At 53.5% G+C, this 21,677-nt stretch overlaps 2 protein-coding genes and 1 long non-coding RNA gene across 3 annotated transcripts in view; 2 read left to right on the forward strand and 1 right to left on the reverse strand.

Annotated features, from left to right (window-relative positions):
- LOC101033727 (bone morphogenetic protein 8B) overlaps window positions 1–13,117 on the forward strand; it is a 33,404-nt gene extending 20,287 nt beyond the window's left edge. Inside the window, exons 4-7 of the mRNA XM_039473560.2 lie at window positions 5,608–5,802; window positions 6,644–6,723; window positions 7,225–7,335; window positions 9,732–13,117. Coding sequence (XP_039329494.1) covers window positions 5,608–5,802; window positions 6,644–6,723; window positions 7,225–7,335; window positions 9,732–9,881 — 536 coding nt within the window. The 3' untranslated portion in view covers window positions 9,882–13,117. The remainder of the gene's footprint in view (window positions 1–5,607; window positions 5,803–6,643; window positions 6,724–7,224; window positions 7,336–9,731) is intronic.
- On the forward strand, window positions 508–2,487 carry LOC101040167 (succinyl-CoA:3-ketoacid coenzyme A transferase 2, mitochondrial). Its single transcript, XM_003937018.4, has one exon. The coding sequence runs from the start codon at window positions 661–663 to the stop codon at window positions 2,212–2,214; it is 1,554 nt and encodes a 517-aa protein (XP_003937067.2). The 5' UTR covers window positions 508–660; the 3' UTR covers window positions 2,215–2,487.
- On the reverse strand, window positions 4,564–19,503 carry LOC120365946 (uncharacterized). Its single transcript, XR_012512386.1, has 3 exons — window positions 17,244–19,503; window positions 13,113–13,222; window positions 4,564–7,542 (listed from the first exon to the last, which is right to left on the reverse strand). It is a non-coding gene; the product is annotated as an uncharacterized LOC120365946 (long non-coding RNA).
- Window positions 19,504–21,677: the final 2,174 nt, after the last annotated feature.

Consider the following 21,677-nt stretch of genomic DNA (forward strand, 5'->3'; position numbering starts at 1 on the left):
AGGTGGAGGGGGAGCTGGAGGGGGGCAGGTGGAGTGAGGAGCTGGAGGGGGGAGCTGGAGTGGGGAGGTGGAGGGGGGAGCTGGAGGGGGGAGCTGGAGTGGTAGAGGTGGAGGGGGGAGCTGGAGGGGGGAGCTGGACTGGTGGAGGTGGAGGGGGCAGGGGATGAGGAGGACAAGAGGGGGGCCTCTTAAGAGCAGACACCCTTCCTGATGGAGGTGAGGGATAGTGTCCCCGCTGTCACTGTGAGGTGTGCTACAGCGGTTCAGGCACCCACTCTCCGGGTTGTCACAGGATTGAAGGAGGGTGCTTGGCACAGTGTGAGTGCCCAGTGAGGGTGGTCATGACCCTAGACGTCACCCAGCAGCGCCTGCTCAGTAGATACTTGTCTCTGGGGAAGCTGGGGGAGGGGGGAGGGGGATGGAGTTTGTGTCTGAGGCTCCACTGGGGCAGGAGGGAATCGGGCAGGTGCCCCCATGGCGGGGGTGGGGAGGAACCACAGGGCGGAGCTGGGGAGCAGCCTCCTTCCTGTCCTGAGCCTGGCCTGGAGGCTGGGAGGGGTGCCTCAGGGCTCGGGCGCACTCCCTGCTCTGTGACGCACGGCCCCCCGGGATGCACACGGGGCTCACACGGCCTGTCCTGGCCTCGGACCCCGGCCGACCATGGCGGCGCTGCGGCTCCTGGCTTCAGCGCTCGGGCGCGGGGTCCCCATCGGTGGCTCAGGGCTCGCGCTGTCCCAGGGGTGCGCCCGCCGCTTTACCACCAGCCCCCGGCGCCGCGCCAAGTTCTACAGGGACCCAGTGGAGATGGTGAAGGACATCCCTGACGGGGCCACCGTCATGATGGGGGGCTTCGGGCTCTGCGGGATCCCCGAGAACCTGATCGCCGCGCTGCTCAGGACCCGCGTGAAGGACCTGAAGGTGGTCAGCAGCAACGTGGGCGTGGAGGACTTCGGCCTGGGCCTCCTGCTGGCCACCAGGCAGGTCCGCCGCATCGTCTGCTCCTACGTGGGCGAGAACTCGCTGTGCGAGAAGCAGTACCTGGCGGGCGAGCTGGAGCTGGAGCTCACGCCCCAGGGCACCCTGGCCGAGCGCATCCGCGCGGGGGGTGCCGGGGTGCCCGCCTTCTACACCCCCACGGGCTACGGGACCCTGGTCCAGGAAGGGGGCGCCCCCATCCGCTACACCCCGGACGGCCACCTGGCGGTCATGAGCCAGCCCCGAGAGGTGAGGGAGTTCCACGGCGACCACTTCCTTTTGGAGCGCGCCATCCGGGCGGACTTCGCCCTGGTGAAAGGCTGGAAGGCAGACCGGGCGGGAAACGTGGTCTTCAGGAGAAGCGCCCGCAATTTCAACGTGCCCATGTGCAAAGCCGCAAACGTCACGGCAGTGGAGGTGGAAGAGATCGTGGACGTGGGGACTTTCCCCCCAGAAGACATCCACGTCCCTAACATTTATGTAGATCGCGTGATAAAGGGGCCGAAATACGAGAAGCGAATCGAGCGCTTAACGATCCGGAAAGAGGAAGGTGCAGACGCCCTGAAGGAAGAGGACCCCAAGACGCGCATCATCAGACGCGCAGCTCTGGAATTTGAGGATGGCATGTACGCCAACCTGGGCATAGGCATCCCCCTGCTGGCCAGCAACTTCATCAGCCCCCACATGACCGTCCACCTTCACAGTGAGAACGGGATCCTGGGCCTGGGCCCGTTTCCCACACAAGACGAGGTGGATCCGGACCTCATCAACGCAGGCAAGCAGACGGTCACGGTGCTTCCCGGGGGCAGCTGCTTTGCCAGCGACGACTCCTTCGCCATGATCCGAGGGGGACACCTCCACCTAACCATGCTCGGAGCCATGCAGGTTTCCAAATACGGCGACCTGGCCAACTGGATGATCCCCGGCAAGAAGGTGAAAGGCATGGGCGGTGCCATGGACTTGGTGTCCAGTCAGAAGACCAGAGTGGTGGTCACCATGCAGCACTGCGCAAAGGACAACACCCCCAAAATCATGGAGAAATGCACCATGCCGCTGACCGGGAAGCGGTGTGTGGACCGCATCATCACAGAGAAGGCTGTGTTCGACGTGCACAGGAAGAGAGGCCTGACGCTGAGGGAGCTCTGGGAGGGCCTGACCGTGGACGACATCAGAAAGAGCACGGGCTGTGACTTCGCCGTGTGCCCGAACCTCAGGCCCATGCAGCAGGTGGCACCCTGAGGGAGGCGAAGTTGGGCGGGGACGTGCGCTCCTCAGGGGGCCCCACCAGGTTCCCTAGGGAACGTTGGTCACCGCAGGAATGCATTTCCCCAGCGCTGGGAGGGGTTTGCTGCTGGCCTCCAATTTTTCTCCCTAGGTGGACTGTGCTCCTCTAGAGAGCTGGGACTTTAATTAAACACACAAGGAAAACAGATCAGCTCCTCCTTGTGTTCCTTGAGCATTGCAAGGAAGGAGAGGGGTGAGGGTGAGGGAGCTTCTCCAGACCTGCCATACAGCCAGTGAACCAAGACCCTCTCTTAGTCCCCTCCACCACCTCCCATCACCCCCAGCCAGTCCCCTGCGGTGTGCTGGGAAAGTGTATGACAATCCTGGCTCTGACCCACCTTGCTCTGGGACCTTGGAAAGTTACTTCTCTCTGAGCCTTAGTTTCCGCTTCTGTAAAATGGGAACCTGGGATTAGCTGCTTCCAAAGGTCCCCAGTCAGGCTCGCCTGGCCTGTGAGACCTACAGAGGGGTTCCCAGCACCCAAACCAGGCCTGGCTCAGAGGGGCTCTTTGAGGGTCTGTGGTGTAACTGATCTAATGCGATATTCTATCTTGCATCTGGGAGACCCCCATAAGACCCCTGAACACAGCCCCACAATAGCAAATAGTGACCAAAGCCTGTGGGACTGATGGCCTCCCTGGCCCCATGGCCACCAGGGCTCCCCAGGGAATCAGGACAGAGCCACACATACAGCCCAGAGGGCTGCCCTGGGCCCCAGGCCATCCCCATGTGTCAGCCAGTCCGCAGAGTGCCACTCCGGTACCTGGGCTGGTGACCGTTGCCACCCCACTCGGCTGCTCTGTCCTCTCCCCATTGTGGCCTCACTTGCCTTTTCCTGTGTGCCCAGCTCTGTTCCTTGTAATTCTGCTGCTTCCGCATAACCTTGTCTCACCATGAGCCGAGTTCTGCCCAGTGCTCTCTGGGCCTCCTTCCCGTCCGTGCTTGCAGCCCACAGCCTCCGTCTCAGCAGCTCTTGTCCACGCTCCTTTGTGGCAGGTGATGTCACAGGTCAAAGGTTGGTCTCTGGATTCACTGGTTGTTCAATCAAGTGGCCAAGGGACACTGGGGCTGAGGCATAGCTGCTTCAGGGCTGACCTTTGAGTGGGACTGAGGGTGGGGCAGGCAATGTCCTTGGCCTGTAGGGTGTACTGGAGAACCACGCAGGAATAAATACATCTGTATGTGTAATGTCTAAGCGCATGTGTATGTGTTTATACAGACACATATATGCATGTGTGTACATACATGCGTACATCTGTGCTTGTAACCAGGTGAAATGTGTCCTCATGTAAACTGAACAACCAGCACTGTTTAAAGAGCCATGAAAATGAGCTGGCAATCATGCTTCTGCAACTCAGCATCGGGAAATTTCACCCATCGCACTCTCATCTTTATCATGAAAACCAGGAAATAACCCACGTGTCTGATGATGAGCCAAAATCAAGTAAATTACGGTGTACTGCTCCAAGGGATTTTATACATTTGAAATATTTATTGTAGAGCTTTTTGTTTGTTTTGAGACGGAGTTTCACTCTTGTCCCCTAGGCTGGAGTGCAATCTCAGCTCACTGCAACCTCCACCTCCCAGGTTCAAGCAATTTTCCTGCCTCAGCCTGGGATTAAAGGCGCATGCCACCATGCCTGGCTAATTTCTGTACCATGTCAGCCAGGCTGGTCTCGAACTCCTGCTTGAACTCCTGACCTCAAGTGATCTGCCTGCCTTGGGCTCCCAAAGTGCTAAGATTACAGGGTCAAGCCACCATGCCTAGACTGTAGAGACTTTTTTAAACAGCAAATTATTTTTAAATTTGTTTTGAGACAGGGTCTTGCTCTGTCACCCAGGCTGGAGTGCAATGGTACAAACATGGCTCACTTCAGACACCTGGGCCCAAACAATCCTCCTGCCTCAGCCTCCCAAGTAGCTGAGACCACAGGCATGTGCCACCACACCCAGCTAATTTTTTGTTTTTAGTAGAGATGGGGGTCTCACTATGTTTCCCATGCTAGTCTTAAACTCCAGGGCTGAAGCCATCCTCCTGCCTCAGCTGCCCAAAGTGCGGGGAATACAGGTGTGAGCCACCACACCTGGCTATTCGAAAGTCGAAAAAAATGAGGACATCTTTGATGGGCTGACAACTGTAGAAAACTTAAATTTACATAATGAAAATAGAATAGCCCTGAAAAGTGATAATGTATGGGAGTTGAAAGGTCTTTAAAATGGTTTTTTATTTTTTTTTTCAAAACCTTCTTTAGCGTGGTTAATTGCTTTTACAATAGAAAGGTTATTGAAATCCAAACAAGCACATGAGGATGCACAGGTTTATTGGTGAGATTGGCGTCTACAAGGTTAGTTACCATGTTTTTAGCGACATCCTCAGTCTGGAAGCGGCAGTGGGAGACAATCCCTTTATACAGGCTTTGCTCCTCCTGGAGCTGAGGCCCAAGTTAGCTGCTTCAGCCAGCCCTCCCTCCCTCCCTCCCTCCCTTCCTTCTCTGCTTCAGATTTCCTTCCTTCCTTCCCTCCTTCCTTCCTTCTCTGCTTCAGCTTTTCCTTTCTTCCGTCTCTTCCTCCCTCCCCACTTTCTTTTTCTTTTCTCTTTTGCCTCCCTTCCTTCGTTTTCTCTTTTTTCTTTCTTTTCCCTCTTCTCTATAAACCCAGCTCATGCATAAGAACTTGGGCTCTGGAATGAGACCACTGCAGGCTAAATCCTGGGCTCTGGGATTTGGTTCCAATGTCTCTGCTCCACAGACCTGGTGTTTCCCTTGTGGGCACCAGGGAGACAGTTAATGCCCTGCTCTTGGGCTGTGCCCAGGGGAGAAAGCGCTCGCTAAATCTGGCAGATGCTGCCACGAGCTGTCTCAGTCATAATTTGACGTTCCCACCCCAGAAAGTGTGGGACAGAAGACACAACAGAGGCCTCAGGGTTCTCAAGCCGGTTGGAGTGCCAGTTCTGGGAGTCACTGGCCGTGGGACTCTGCGTCTCCTGTGAGGTAGGAGCTGCAGGGTTACTGTAAGGACCCAATGAGGTGATCCATGGGAAAAATCTTCAAACTGGTAGAGCGCTTCACAAATGTCTGTGTCACAGCTGTCGCTAATGACACTGCCTGCAGCTCACCAAGCCCTGAGCCCCTCCCCCACCTCCTCCAGATCTGCCCCAGGAGACACGTGGACTGGCCGGGGCTGGACCAAGGGCTCCAGGCTTCAAATGTGGAAATTGAGACTCAGCAGGGCCCCTGGGGTCCTCAGCCTCCACACCCCTGGACCTGGCCCGGCCCGGCAGAGAGATCCCTGCTGTGTCCACTGCAGGCCCATTGCCCATGAGTGACCCCTCTCTCCTTTCTGTCTCAGGGCACAGCGTGGATCCTGGCCTGGCCGGCCTGCTGGGCCAACAGGCCCCGCGCTCCCGACAGCCTTTCGTGGTCACTTTCTTCAGGGCCAGTCAGAATCCCGTCCGCACCCCTCGGGCAGTGAGGCCACTGAGGAGGAGGCAGCCGAAGAAAACCAATGAGCTGCCGCAGGACAGCCGGCTCCCGGGCATCTTTGGTGAGGACCGGGCGGGCTGGGGCTGAGGCCCTGCAGGCTTCCGGCTGAGAGAGGCAGGGCGAGAACCAGGAGGTGGCCCAGAGCCCTCAGGCTCAGGTCGGTTCAAGCTGATGGCCACTCTCCAGCCCCCTTCCCTGACACCATCTTTGCCCTGATGCACCTTGGTGATCGGCACTCCAGAGGCCTGTCCTGGCTGTCCTGGCTGTCCCTGCCACCCAGAAGGCCCCTTCTCTCCCTTCCCTGGCTCCTCCAGGTCTTTCCCAGAAGCCTCCATCAGAATCGGCTGCCCCTTCCCTGGATGCCGCAGCCCCTTGTGGCCCGCAGTTGTGCCCGGGCACCCTGCAGGACCCTCGGCTACTTATGTGAAGTTTTATCCCCAACTGGGCCAAGCCCTTCAGGATCAGGGACAGGCCTGACCCGACCCTGTGCCCTTCTTCCCAGGGAGTCGGCCCTTGACTGGCCTGGTTGTCAGCCACTTGAACCTGAGGAATGGGTGTGGCAGGAGAGGGTGGGCTGGAGTCACAGGGTTCTCCAGAGAGGAGAAAGCGGCACAGGATGGCCCAGGGTCCTGCTGGGCTGTTTACTGGAGCATCAAGACGCTCACAGGCTGAAGGATGGGAGGGCTGGGCACAGTGTCACTCTAACCACTGGGAGCCATGGCAGGCTCTTGAGCCTGGGTCATGGTACAAGCAGAGTTCCAGGGATGGGCTTTATGAGACCAAATGGTTTCCTGTCATTCATTTGACAAATGTGCTCATCAGGGGGTCCTCCACCCTGGTAACCCGCAGCAGCTGCACAGAGCAGGAACCCCAGAAAAGACCTTGCCCCTCTGTCCCTACAGATGATGTCCACGGCTCTCACGGCCAGCAGGTCTGCCGTCGGCACGAGCTCTACGTCAGCTTCCAGGACCTCGGCTGGCTGGTAAGTGCTGACTCTTGTCCTTGTTTCTGAAATGACAATCGCCACCTGTGGAGCAGAAGGGAATCTGCAGGGAGGACGTAGATTTCAATCTTCTTACATATTTTTTTATTTGTGTTTGCCAAGTTTTCTAAAGTGAAAACGTGGTGAGAAAGGGTGTGTTTTTTTTTGGTTGTTTTTTTTTTTTAACCATGTAAATAAAGACTGAATCAACCAACTAAGCTGTCAGCATCCCCACAAGGAAACTGAGACATCCCTGCATCAGCTGCGGCTGCACTGCGACTGCAGCTCTGGGAGGCGTTGGCAGGGGAGGGCCGGCTGGGGCGGGATGAAGAGTGAGGATGGGGGATGTCGGGCCTGAGCTCCTGCCCAGCATCTGCTGGGGGTTCCTGGGTGGATTCAGGCCTCTTGGGGGAGACTGGCCTGCAGGGATGGAGGGTGGGTTTGGGCCCAAGGCTCAGGGAGGGGCACGTGGATGGGACTCACCTTCTCCCATGCCCCCAGGACTGGATCATCGCCCCGCAAGGCTACTCAGCCTATTACTGTGAGGGGGAGTGCTCCTTCCCACTGGGTTCCTGCATGAACGCCACCAACCACGCCATCCTGCAGTCCCTGGTCAGTACTGTGCCTGTCCTGCCCAGCCTCCTGGGGTGGGGGGCCCTGCAGAGAGGTATCTGGTCCAGCCAGCCGGAAGGGCAGGGAGGGTACCTGCTCCATGTCTCAGGGAGCTTCCTCTGCACGGAGTCAGTAATGTCACAAAATTCCCACAGCTCTGCAGGACCTGGTCCTCATACAGCCACGCTAGCCCACGTAGACTCGCACCTGAACACAGACACACCCCACACTGACACTAAATAGCCGCGTACACACGCCTGTTTTACGCACCGCACATGCTCCCGTGGGACACTTATGCACCTGTGCGCGGTGCCCAGACTGACAGAGGCACAGCTCCTATGGTCAGAAGCACAGCACACGAAATGGACGTGCACGCCACGTGGGGACTGCGATCTTAACACGCGGGCACCTGAGTACGCTGGCAAGTCTGCCCGCCCAGGACATGTCACACAGCATGAGGGACGTGGGTATGCACTCACCCACCTGTGCCACAGCGCAGGCAGGGAGCGTCTAGATGGTGTGGCTCTCTACCCTTTGGCTTTTCCCTGTTTCTCTCTTGGCCGTTTGTGTTTTCTCCAGATCCCCTGGCTTTTGGTGCCTCGGTGTCGGGCAACCTTAAGTGATGAAAGCGGCTTCTGATGGGATCACTGGTGCTGCTCACTGCTGAGAGCTCTGGGTGTTTGCAGATTCTGGCACCCAGGCTTCCATCCAGAAATTTTTATCTAGAATCCCAGTTCCTGGTATTCCACAGCCTTATGGTTTTCTCATAGGAGGTTCAAAGGCAATGCCTTGATCAGGCACGGTGGCTCACACCTGTAATCCCAGGAGTTCAAGACCAGCCTGGGCAACATGGTGAAACCGTATCTCTAAAACAAAAATTTTAAAAAATCACACATACACACAGAAAGGCAATGCCCTGGCATGAGAGGAAAGGAATTACCAAAAGCTGCTTTGAGCCTATGATAACACTTTCTGGGCGGTCAAATGGTGTTTGCTGGATACCTGGAGTGCCCTCCTTGAAAGGTTCGCGGGTGATGATGCCTGGGGCAGCCCAGCCCAGCCACCCTTTATGCTGTGTGGTTCTCAGGGCTGCGTGTATGGGGAGGTGACTGCACCTGCAACTACTGGACTCTGTCCCCTCTGCCCCTGCCCCTCAGGGGCTCAACTAAAGTGAGCATTCACAACCTGCTGGGCAGCAATCAGTCACTGTGCTCTAAGGGAGGCTGTCGGTGGGCACAGAAGCAAACCACCCACAGAGCTGATGCCTCCTGTGAGGAAGAGCAGAGCAGGCCGCCCATCAGTGGAGGGAGATTGGGCCCAGCCTCTCCACACAAGGAGGGGGCAGCTGGAGGAGGAATGTTCCAGCAGAAAGAACATCCTGTCAAGTGCAAGGCCCTAAGACAGAGCAAGCTGGTCCTAAGATCAGGGCCAGCAGGGAGGAGGCGTTAGATGCAGTGACTGGGAGGAAGGGTGGAGGGAGGTGATGTCGGGGTGGGCAGGGCCAGCTCCTGGTCTGGGGGTCCCTGGGAAGGAGAGTGGATTTTTTTCCAAGCAACCTGAGAAGCTGTCAGAGGTCTTTAGCAAAGCAGTGTCATGGTCCATGTCACCCTCCAGAATGACCTCTCTGGCTTGGGGAAGCTGAAGGTGCGGGGAATGGAAGGCAGAGGAGCAGGGGAGGAGGGCTGCTGTGGTCACCTGGCAGGTGATGGCAGCTGGACTGGGCAGGTGGCCTGAGACAGCACAGAGGCGGAGATTGAGCCAGGGGCTGCTCCCAGGGAAGGGAGAAGGGGAGAGGAGGCATCCAGGAGGCCTCCCAGGCAGGGCTGTGATGGCAGGGCGAGAGGAACTTGGTGTTCTGCCGAGGCCCTGTCAGACCCTAAGTACAGAAGTAGGGAAGGGAGCAGGATCCGCAAGTCTGGAGAGCAGCATAGGAGAGGGACCAAGGCCTGGGCTCCAAGAGCCTGAGGAGGGAGGCGGGGCATGGGAGGCGGAGCCTCTGGGTCCAAAGGGCCAAAAGAAGGAAGTTGTCCTTCCAGGTTCCCCGTCAGGGACCTCACTAAGGCACAAACCTGGCCATGCGGTTCTCCTTCCCATCATCCCCAGGAGGAAGTCTGAGCCCTTGGCCTGGGACTCGAGGTCCCTCATTAGTGCCCTGCCCACCTGCCCCACACCCCCTGCCATGTGTCCCTCCCTGGGCACTGCTAGTCACCACAGCTCCTGTTCCCAGAGCCCAGAGGGCTGTTCTTATTCCTGTGAATAGTTATTATTATTGTGCTGCTCCCATGTGGCCTGGAGATGGCCAGGGTGGGGAGCAGGTGGAGCTGGGGTGGGGCTGGGTGAGTCCTTGGAGGCGGCCACTGGACTCATGCCCCTGCCTGTGCCCTCTCCCTGGCCAGGTGCACCTGATGAAGCCAGACGCAGTCCCCAAGGCGTGCTGTGCGCCCACCAAGCTGAGCGCCACCTCCGTGCTCTACTATGACAGCAGCAACAACGTCATCCTGCGCAAGAAGCGCAACATGGTGGTCAAGGCCTGCGGCTGCCACTGAGCCCAGCCCGCCCAGCCCTTCTCATCGGATAGGGCCCCTCGGAAGCAGGAAACCCTTCAATGCTGTCACGGCTCAAGCAGGAGTGTCAGAGGCCCTCACTTTCTGTGCCTACTTTCTGTCAGGCTTCTGGTCCTTTCGGGGTCCCTCTGTGCCTCTCCCCTGGGGTTTGTGGCTGTCACCCTGCCTGACACTTTGGTGGCCTAAGGTACACAGCAATCTTGGAGCCTGTGCTGACTGTACTGTCTGGAGTCAGCACAGAAGTCCTATCTTAGGACCGGCCAGACTGGCCAGCCCTGGATGGTCTGAGGTTGGCTGACGCGAGCTTTGCACCATCATCTACCACAGGGTTTTGGGGTGGGGAGCAGGGCTCTGCCCCTTCCCAGAGACAACACCTGGGCATTTCTGGGCATAATTGGGCATGCACATGTTCTCAGTACAGTGTGTTCTTGGATTTTTCTAATTTGGTCCAGGCTGCAGTTAACATATTAGAAAAAGAGTAAGCTAGAGGTCCTCATGAAGCCACCACCATGGATTTTTTTTATTTTTATTTTTATTTTTTTTAGATGATGGAGTCTCAGTCTGTCCCCCAGGCTGGAGTGCAGTGGCACGATCCTGGCTCACTGCAACCTCCACCTCCCGAGTTCAAGCAATTCTCCTGCCTCAGCCTCCCAAGTAGCTGGGACTACAGGCACTCGCCACCAAGCGCAGCTCATTTTTGTATTTTAGTAGAGACAGGGTTTCCCCCTAGGCTGGTCTTGAACTCCTAACCTCATGATCCGCCCGCCTCAGCCTCTCAAAGTGCTAAGATTATAGGTGTGAACCACTGCACCCGACCACTGGGAATATTTTATGTCATGTGTCTTCCCTTGCCCTGGGCCTCTCCCTTCTCCTGCCGGGGAAAGAGGTATGACTCCCAGAGGAGCAAAGAATCTCGGGGGCTTCCAGTTCCCTGAGCCATCTCCACTATGCTCTGAATAGCTCTGAATAGCTCAGCACTGAGACAGAGAGGCAAGGCCAGCAGCTGCGATGTGTGGTCCAGACTGGCACAGAGCAGATGCCCCCGCAGCCTACCCGCCTTGCTCATGGCTGATGTCAGTAATCAACCTACGTACCTTTCCCACTGAACCTGGACAGGGCCTCTGGGCCTCAGCACAGAACTGCAGACAGCCACCACCAGGCACTGTCAACAAGACCTCAGTTCCCCTACTGCTCCACTGTGGAGCAATCCATTCCATCCAGAGCAGGGTGACTGGCAGTCTCCGGACAGGCATGGGGCAAGGGTGGGGACTGCCAGTGTTTGCTTGTGTCTAGGAGTTAAGAACAGGCTGGTCACCAAAATCGGCGTCACCCTGGGTGCCCAGCAGCACTGTACTGTGTCTTGGGGCTATGAGTCAAAGAAAAGGTCCCTGTCCCAGGGAGTGACAGGCAGTAATTAGGCTGAGTTGGGTGGGGAGGTTTGTTTCAGCCTCCGCTGTTCCCGGAAACCACTGTTCTCCTTGGAGCTGCCACTGGGAGTTGGAGTGTTTATTTGATTTCTGAGTTGCTAAGCCTGTAATTTACCTGCTGGAACAGACAGAGTCCAGCTGCCCAAACCATGTCATTAAAAGCAGATCCTGAGCCCATCCCATCCACAGGCACAGCCTGGCATGGTGGTTCCACCTCCCATGTGCCCAAGAATGCACCTCTCTGGAGTTCACATGCTGCACCCCCAGAGATGGGGCGAGGGAGAGCTGGTCTGGCAGCAGAGGTAGAGGCTGGGCCATGCTGCGGGACAGCAGCCCCTCCACTCAGAGCAGGGGGGGCCTCTGTGTGCAAGCGCAGAGGATGAGACCCTTCCATGTATGCAAAGGGCAGGCCCAGGCTGTCTGGAAACAGGGAGTTCCCTACTAGTCTAGGGCTTCAAGCTCAGCTAGCAGGGACTGTAAGAGGCACTGGCCTCAATGTCAAGAGACAGATATTCTGGTTCCAACTCAGCCACTGACTTGATGTCAAGACAGGTCCTCTTTCTTATTCACGCTTCAGTTTCTCATCTGTGACATGAGGACATGGGACTGTTTCATTCCAAAGGCTCTTCCAGCCAGAGAGCCCATCCACCCCTGTGACCTTGTCCCAGAGCCTGAGACATGGCCTGATGGCCAGGCTGCCACAGGACTTGGGGCCTATCTGCCACTGCAAGACCTGATTTAACAGCTCTCTTCTTCCAATACTGGGCAGTAAAGTTTTGGAAACTGACAAATGTTTGGTCTCTTCAGTGCCCAGTATGTAAACTGGCATAGTTTGGGGATGCTGAGTTTGTGAAATGAATGTTTTCAAGACACAAACACTGCCATGCCCATCAGGTGTGCAGAGCAGGCCTGAGAATCGTGATAAGACTCCCTTTTCAGCAGCAAAGCAGAAAGTGACAGTTGTGGCCTTCCTGGTGGCCAGACTTCTGGCATCTTTAGCCACCCAGACAGCCACCAAATGACATCACATAGAGAAGGCCTCAGAAAAGTTGGAGGGTGTATGGACACATAGCTGATGAGGGGTCAGTGCCCAGCTACCAAGGCCATCTGGCCTGGTGGTCTCCCACTCCCAGGATGCATTCAAGGCTACACATCAGGAGCATAAATAAGGGTAGTCAGCTCAGGCCCACTGGCAGTGATAAGCAGCCACTGACAGAGGGTCTGAGGCTATTCGGTGCAGAGCAGCTCCCCCACCCCAGGGGCCATCTTCACACTGCAGCGCAGGGCTGGCCCTGATGCCAGCCAAGTGTGCAAAGTCCTGTTTCTTTGTCTTTACGTAGGGACCTAGGCGATGTGCTTTAGAGAAATTCCCTATTATTTCATGGGAAAGGGGTCTGTGAAAAGGAGAGGGCAGGTTTTGGAACCAAGTCGACCTGGCATCAAGTCTTGGCTCTGCTTTTTTTTTTTTTTTTTTTTTTTTGAGACAGGGTCTTACTTTGTCGCACAGGCTAGAGGCTGTATCATGGCTCACTGCAGCCTTGACCTGCTGGGCTCAGGCAATCTTCCCACCTCAGCCTGAGGCGCTAGGATGCCAGGCACATGCCACCACACCTGGCTAATTTTTATATTTTTTTGTAGAGACCAGGCCTCACTATGTTGCCAAGGCCAGTCTTGAACTCCTGAGCTTAAGCAATCCTCCCACCTCAGCCTCCCAAAGTGCTAGGATTACAGGCAAGAGCCACTGTACCCAGCCTCTGCCTCTTGTTAATTTGACAACATCACGTACCTGCTGCGCCTGCTCCTTCCTCTGTAGAAGAGGGTGCTGGTCTTGCCCTTTTGAGGCCTCCATGAGGGTCAAACATGTCATGGGACACATAGAGCCATGCCTGTGCAGACCTGTGGAATAAACAGCAATTCTGAGCAGGCTCATTTTAAATGGACTTGCAAATTTGGGCCTTCCTTGTATGCCTTCCTCATAAAACCCACTCCTCCCAGAATGTGCTTGGAAGTACTGCTGTATTTACCTGAGAGCTGTGCTTTTCCTCAAAAATCTAAACGTGGTCATCTCTTGCATGAGGTGTGGCCCTGCACCCTCACCTGCTTGTGGAAGGAGTCTGAATCGGCAGTGACCTGCGCGCTAGGGTCTCTGCTGGGGAGGTGGCAGGTGTGTGGCCCTCCCCTGGCCCTGTAGTGAGTGTGGCTGGCACCTAACTTTGCCCTTGTGGGAAGCTCAAGGGGGCACTTTCTACTCCAGGTTCCTTTCCTTACTGGGAAGCCTTGAGCAAATAGCTGCCGCTCCCTACTTTTAACAAATGTTTTTTCCTCATGTAAGAAAACTACCTGTGTGGTGGGGAAATTTTTGAAAATAACCAACACCCATAATCAATCAGAGAGAAAATAACAAAAACCAGAATATCAACACCCATAATCAATCAGAGAGAACCACTGCTCCTAATTCCTTCCAGTCTTTTTTCTTGGCACATATACATTCTTCTTTATATATGACATAGGATATTTTATAAAGTTAGGATCCTACTCTGTACACTGCTTGGTGATCTGATTTATTCAATGTTTGAAACATTTTGAAAGTTTCTGTTATTAAATGTTCTTTCAAAACATAATTGTTAGCAGCTTTCCAGCCCTTGAATTCTGCTTTAGCTTCTCCCTCATACGTCTGCTCTTGCATTCCCTTCCTCAGAGGCTGGAGTGGGGCTCCCACGGGGTGGCAGGCAGCCCAGTGCCCAGATCGCGTGGCCACGAGTCTGCCCACTGGTCTGGAATCCTCGGACCAATAATCTCCTCTCCTTCTCTGCGTAGCACTTGGCACAAGCAGGGGCAGGCGCCTTACCTTTGAGGCTCAGGTGACCTCACAATACAAGGGTCACAGGTGGACCCACTGGGATAACTTCTGGGGAAAACCTGAAGGTTCCTCTCCCACTGGCCTCTCTGGCTGGTCCCTTGATCCCTCCTTCCCAGGGTAATCAAGCAAGCACAGCAATAAGATCCTCCCTTGTTTCACAGGGCTGTGGAACCAGTCCCTGCTCTCAGGGCCTCAGGCCAGCCCCAGAACCCACTATGTTGAGCACTTTACACATATCCTCTTCTCTCCTGGGCTTCATGGCAGCCCTGGGTAGCTGGCCTTATCCTGGCCTCAATGCTGCCTGTCCTGACAGCTATGACTGACCACCAATAACATGACGTCAACACCGAGGAGTGAGAGTGCCTGCTGGGAACACTGCAGGGCCAAGCTGATCAAGGGGGAGAAGCCCCACCCAGGGTGCCAGAGGTGGAGCTGGCCGGGGGTCACTGGGGCCAGGGAAATAGGCTTCTCGTTTCCTCACCACCCTCACCCTGGTGGATTCTCAACATCAAGGCTTGATTCAGCCAGCACTTTGGGAGGCTGAGGCAGGTGGATCACCAGAGGTCAGGAGTTTGAGACCAGCCTGGCTAACATGGTGAAACCCCGTCTCTACTAAAAATGCAAAAATCAGCTGGGCATGGAGGCAAGTGCCTGTAATCCCACCTACTTGGGAGGCTGAGACATTCCTCGAACCCAGGAGGCAGAGGTTGCAGTGAGCCAAGATCATGCCATTGTACTCCAGCCTGGGTGACAAGAGCAAAACTCCATCACAAAAAGAAAAAAAAAAAGACTTGATTCAGACAGAGCTCCTGGGACATGTCATGGGAGCCAGTGGGCATCCCTGGGGGAGGTTTTTGGAGACTGATAGGGCTCAACCTCAGCACCTGAAAGATGCCATGAGGTGGTCTGGCTGGCCCAAAACTGGTACAAGGTGAGAGCCATCCTAGCACAGGCTGCACACCATGGCACCACACTGCAATTTCTAGGTAGGCCTGGGGTCAGGGAGGAGGTAGGACCCACCCCTGCTTGTTTCTCCCCAGCACCAAGCACATCCGATGACTAAAGAAGGGCCCTGGGTGATTCTTGGTAATATAGTTCTGTTGGTTCAGGGAGTGCATAATGAGTGCAGTTGAGTGTGACTGATTACAGGTGCCCATCAGGCACAAGACCAGCTAGTGTGACAGCAGAAATGGTAACCAACCAGAGAGAGAAGACAGAGGCACTTTTCTATGGCTTTGCCTTCTACTGCCCCACAATGGGCTGATGAGAGCATCCCCTAAGGGACTTGGCCTAAAAGAGAAGAGCAGCAGCAGAGATGCTAAGGCCTGTCCCAGCAGCAACCTCTGAAAACACCTGGGACCTGGCTGGCAAGCAGCCGTACAAGAACTAGGATTTATTTTAGCAAACCAAACAGAATAAAACATCCAGGAGCCACATTGGTGAGCCCACAGCTGACCTGGCAGCAGATGCCGGAAAAAGCCCGTGGCCACAGTCTGCCCATGGTGGTGGCTGGTGAAGGAGCACCCATGCTGGCTCCTGGGCCCACAGCTGCACTTGGGAACAGTCCACGCTGTGCCTGCAGAGGGGCTTCAAGCTGACCCTGAGGCAGGCCTCATGCCACAAATGCTGCTTGCTTCAAACAGGGCACCCTTGGTGCTGCCTCCTCTGAAGCTGGCAGCTCCTTCCTGGATGTGCAAGGGAAAGAGCAGAGTGGAGAGCAGAGAAAGCGCCACATGTACTCCCCACAGCTGGCGATGATCACCTTCTGCCTTGGCTTCCCGTCCTTGTCTTTGCAGATAGAATAGAAGAAGGGAACTCAGGGGAATGAAGGAGCAGAATAAAGAGAGACTTAGGGATACCCACCCCCATCTGCCCCTGGGGACACTGGCCCTAACAGTGGTGGAGCTCATAATCCAATGAAATAGAGTCACCCAAAAAAGATGTGGATTCATCACAGGAATGTAAGGTTGGTTTAACATCCAAAAATCAATTGATGTAACAGACAAATATCAACAGTATAAAAGACAAAAACCACATAATTATCTCAGATACAGAAAAAGCATTAGACAAAATCCAACACCTTTTCATAATGAAAACTCAATAAACTAGGAATGGAAGGGAAAACTTTCTCAATCTGATGAAAGGTATCAACAGAAAACTATATCGTGAAAGACCAGATGCTTTCCCCCTAAGTTCAGGAACAAGATGAGGATATTTGCCCTTGACATTTATATTCAACATTGTACTGAAGGTTCTAGCCAGGGTAATTAGGTGAAAAAAAATGAAATAAAAGGCATCCAATCGGCAAGGAAAATGTGAAGCTATTTCTATTTGCAGATGACACAGTCTTGCATGGAGAAAATTCTACAAAATCCACAAAAAAACTATTAGAACTAATAAGCAAGTTTAGCAATGTTGCAGAATACAAGATCAATATACAATTGATTATATATCTTTTTGTAGAGACGAGGTCTCACTATGTTGCCTCAGACTGGTTTCAGACTCCTGGTCTCAAGCAATTTTCCCACCTCAGTCTCCCAAGGTGCTAGAATTATGAGTATAAACCACATGCCTGGACTGTTTTGTGGTTTTCAAAGTATAAGCTTTATAGATCTTTTAAACTTATTCCTAAATATTTTATTCTTTTTTATGCTACTGTAAATATAATTTTTTTCAAATTTTGTTTTCAGGTTAATTGCTAATGTATAGAAACATAATTGCTATACATATGCATATTTTTTGAGAAGGGTCTCACTCTGTTGCCCAGGCTGGAGTGCAGTGGTGCAGTCACAGCTGTGTACAAAAAATTTTTAAAAATTAGACAGATGTGGTGGTGTGTGCCTATAGTTCCAGTTAGTTGTAAGGCAGAGACATAGGGACCACTTGGGCACAGGAGTTTCAGACTGCAGTGAGCTGTGATTGCGCCACTGCACTCCAGCCTAGGTAACAGAGCGAGACCATGTCTCAAAAAAAAAAAAAAAAAAAAAAAAGAGAAACTATTTGCAAATTATATAACTGATAAGAGACCTGTACCCAGAATATTTAAAGAATTCTTACTTGCTAGGCGTGGTGGCTTACACTTATAATCTCAGCATTTTGCGGGGATAAGGTAGGAGGATTCCTTGAGCCCAAGGGTTAAAGACCAGCCTGGATAACATAGAAAGACATTCCAATTAAAAAAAAAAAAGAAAAGAAAAGGCCGGGCGCGGTGGCTCATGCCTGTAATCCTAGCACTTTGGGAAGCCGAGGCGGGTGGATCACGAGGTCGAGAGATCGAGACCATCCTGGTCAACATGGTGAAACCCCGTCTCTACTAATAATACAAAAAATTAGCTGGACATCGTGGCGTGTGCCTGTAATCCCAGCTACTCAGGAAGCTGAGGCAGGAGAATTGCCTGAACCCAGGAGGCGGAGGTTGCGGTGAGCCGAGATCGCGCCATTGCACTCCAGCCCGGGTAACAAGAGTGAAACTCCGTCTCAAAAAAAAAGAATGCAAAATGGTACAGCCACTTCAAACAGTCTGGTTGTTTCTCAAAACGTTAAAAATAGTTATCAGCCAGACACAGTGGCTCATGCCTGTAATCTTAGCACTTCGGGTGGATCACTTGAGGCTAGGAGTTCAAGACCACCTTGGCCATCCTGGCAAAACTCCATCTCTATTAAAAATGCAAAAATTAGCCAGGTGTGGTGGCACATGCCTGTAATCCCAGCTACTAGAGAGGCTGAGACAGGAGAATTGCTTGAACTGGGGAAGTGGTGGTTACAGTGAGCTGAGTTCATGCCACTGCACTCTAGAGTGAGACTCAGTCTTTAAAAAAAATAGAGAGTTATATAACCAGCATTTCCAATTCTTTGGCTATATCAAAGAGAATGAAAACATACGTCTGCACAAAAATTTGCATGTAGCTGGGCGAGGTGCTTCACACCTGTAATCCCAGCACTTTGGGAGGCCGAGGTAGGCAGATCACGAGGTCAGGAGCTCAAGACCAGTCTGACCAACATAGTGAAACCCTGTCTCTACTAAAACTACAAAAAAAATTAGCTGGGCATGGTGGTGCGTGCCTGTAATCTCAGCTCCTCAGGAGGCTGAAGCAGGAGAATCGCTTGAACCTGGGAGGCGGCAGTTGTAGTGAGCCAAGATCGCACCACTGCACTCCAGCCTGGGCAACAGAGCAAGACTCCATCTCAAAAAAAAAAAAAAAAAAATTGTATATGAATGTTCATAGTGGCATTATTCATAATAGCCAAAAAGTAGAAACAACCCATCAGCTTATGCATGGATAAACAAATGTGGGGTATATGCAGACAGTGGATATTAATTAGCAATAAAAAGGAATGATGGGCTGATACATGCTACATCATGGATGAACCCTGAAAACATCATGCTAAGTGAAAGAAGACACTCACGAAAGCCTATATATTGTATGATTCCATTTATATTAAATGCCTAGAACAGGAAAATCCACAGAGATAAAAAGTAAATTGGGGTTTCCCAGGGCAGGGGGCCAACAGGATAGGGAGCAACTGCTAAAGAGGTTGACCAGGATGGTCTCGATCTCTCGACCTCGTGATCCACCCGCCTCGGCCTCCCAAAGTGCTGAGATTACAGGCTTGAGCCACTGCGCCCGGCCCTAAAGCTGTTTTAAAAAAGATAATTATGCTACAAAATGGCAAAGCCCAGTGACAGAGACATTTGTGCATAGAATGGGAGCAACAGAGTCATCTAAGTGTTTGTGAAAAAGAGAGACACTCATCCAAACACCCATCATGAAGGCTTTCTGAAGGAGGTGATGGTCCAAGTTCAATCCAAAAGGCCTAGGGCCAGGCACCGTGGCTCATGCCTGTAATCCCAGCACTTTGGCAGGCCAAGGTCGGAGGATCCCTTGAGCCCAAGAATACAAGACCAGCCTGGGCAACACAGATCTCGTCTTGGCCGGGCGCAGTGGCTCACACCTATAATCCCGGCACTTTGGGAGGCCAAGGTAGGCAGATCACGAGGTCAAGAGATGGAGACCATCCTGGCCCACATGGTGAAACCCCGTCTCTATTAAAAATACAAAAATTAGCTGGAGTGGTGGTGTGTGCCTGTAGTCCCAGCTACTCTAGGAGGCTGAGGCAGAAGAATCGCATCACTTAAACCTGGGAGGCGGAGGTTGCAGTGAGCAGAGATCGTGCCACTGCACTCCAGCCTGGCTACAGAGCAAGACTCCGTCTCAAAAAAAAAAAAAAAAAAAGAAAGAAAGAAAGAAAGAAAGAAAAAGAAAGAAAGAAAGAAAGATCCTGTCTCAACAGAAAACTTAAAACTAGTCAGCCCTGGTGGTATATACCTGTAGTCCCAGCTACTTGGGAGGCTGAAGCAGGAGGATCACTTGAGCCCAGGAGGTTGAGGCTTCAGTGGCCAAGATCATGCCACTGCACTCCAGCCTGGGTGACAAGAGCAAGACAGTCTCAGCAACAACAATGAAACAAACAAATAAAAAGCCTGGGCCAGGCGCAGTGGCTCATGCCTGTAATCCCAACACTTGTGAGAGTGAGGCGGGCAGATCATGAGGTCAGGAGTTCGAGACCAGCCTGACCAACATGGTGAAACCTCATCTCTACTAAAAATACAAAAATTACCTGGGTGTAGTAGTACACAGAGTTTTGCTCTGTCACCAGGCTGGAGTGCAGTGGCGCGATCTGGGCTCATTACAACCTCTGCCTCCCGGATTCAAGTGATTCTCCTGCGTCAGCCTCCCAAGTAGCTAGGATTATAGGCGCTCACCACCACGCCCAGCTAATTTTTTTGTATTTTTAGCAGAAATGAGGTTTACCACGTTGGCCAGGCTGGTTTCTAACTCCTGACCGCAGGTGATCTGCCTGCCTCATCCTCCCAAAGTGCTGGAATTACAGGCATGAACCACCACGCCCAACCAACAGCTTTTTAAAATAGTTAAATATTCAAATATTTATTGCATGCTTGCTGTGTGCCAGACACTGTTCCAGAATACAATGGTGAACAAGAAAGGTTAAGTCCCGCGCTCATGAGGCTGACATTGGAGAAAGGGAGACTGAAAATAAATAAGTAAACTATTAAATGTATAACACAATTACAGGTAATAAGCGTAAAAAGAAAAATGAAGCTGATTAAAAAGAAGAATGAGATGGCAGGAAAGCCTATTTTAGGGAGAAGTCAGGGTAGGCCTCTCAGTTGAGGGGACACACTCGTGGCATCTGAAGAAAGTGGGTGTGGGCCTCCCCCTCCGGCTGCACCTCCCGCCCGGAAAGTTGCCCCGGGTGGCCAGCCGGCCCCGGCGCCCGCTGCCCGGCCCCCACCCTCCCCTGGGCGGCCGGCATTGAAAATTCACCCGAATTTTTGAAACGTGGCTTGGGGGTTTTCTCTCTTTTTCCTGCCCCGGCCTCCCTGCCCCCACGCCCGGTTTTCTTGACCCGCTGCGCTCCTGCCCGGGCAGACGCCCCGCGTCTACATTGAATCAGCCCGCGGTTTCCCTGCCGCTGGCGGCGCGGAGCTGCTCACGGATTTATTTGTACGCCTGGATGTGAGCGTTTCTGCTCCTGCGGCCCCGCTTCCAGGAAGCCCGCGGGCAGCCGGGGTCGCATTCAGGGCCCTGCAGACCAGCTCCGGTGCACCCGCCAGCCGGAGAGGTGCCTCTGGCCCTGGGAAAGCGCCCCGCTCCGGGGCCCTGGGGCTCCAGGAACTGGGAGGTCGCAGTGTTCCCGATTCCACCAGCGTCGGAGCACGGAAAAGAAAAAAAAAAAAAAAGTAAGTAAGTGTGAACCATCTGGACAGTGGAGGAAGAACACTTCAGGAGAGGAAAGGGTTTGCGCAAAGGTCGAGGCGGAAGTGAGCTCAGCATGTCTGAGGAACAGCGAGACTGCCTACGGATGCAGAGGGCCAGGGGCAGCAAGTCCTAGGAGCACAGAGAAGTGCCAAGACCCAACTTGCGTTAGCCCTGTACAACAGGGTCCCACATACAGCACAGGATGGGTCAGCACGAAGATGATGTGATCAGATTTATGATTAAAAACAATCACTCAGCGCCAGGCACAGTGACTCACGTCTGTAATCCCAGCACTTTGGGAGGCCAAGGTGAGGTCAGGAATTCGAGACCAGCCTGGCCAATATGGTGAAACGCCATCTCTACTGAAAATACAAAAATCAGCAGGGCATGGTGGTGAATGCCTGTAATCCCAGCTACTCGGGAGGCTGAAGCAGAAGAATCACTTGAACAAAGGAGGCAGAGGTTGCAGTGAGCCAAGATCACACCACTGCACCCCAGCCTGGGTGACAGAGCAAGACTCCATCTTGGGGGAAAAAAACAAAACAAAACAATCACTCTGTCTGCCAGGTGAAGATCAGACTATGAAGGTGAAGAAGCCAGGCTGGAAACAGGAGGACTTGGTGGTAGGAGGAAAGGGAGAAGAGTGGCTGGTCCAGGAGATGACTTGAAGCCAGATAAATATGACCTGCAGGTGACACAGGAGTCCATG

Source organism: Saimiri boliviensis, chromosome 11 (genome assembly GCF_048565385.1).
Source record: "Saimiri boliviensis isolate mSaiBol1 chromosome 11, mSaiBol1.pri, whole genome shotgun sequence".
Lineage (NCBI taxonomy): Eukaryota > Metazoa > Chordata > Mammalia > Primates > Cebidae > Saimiri > Saimiri boliviensis.

Coding starts and splice junctions, on each gene's coding strand:
- LOC101040167 (XM_003937018.4), top strand. CDS start 661: ATGGCGGCGCTGCGGCTCCTGGCTTCAGCGCTCGGGCGCGGGGTCCCC.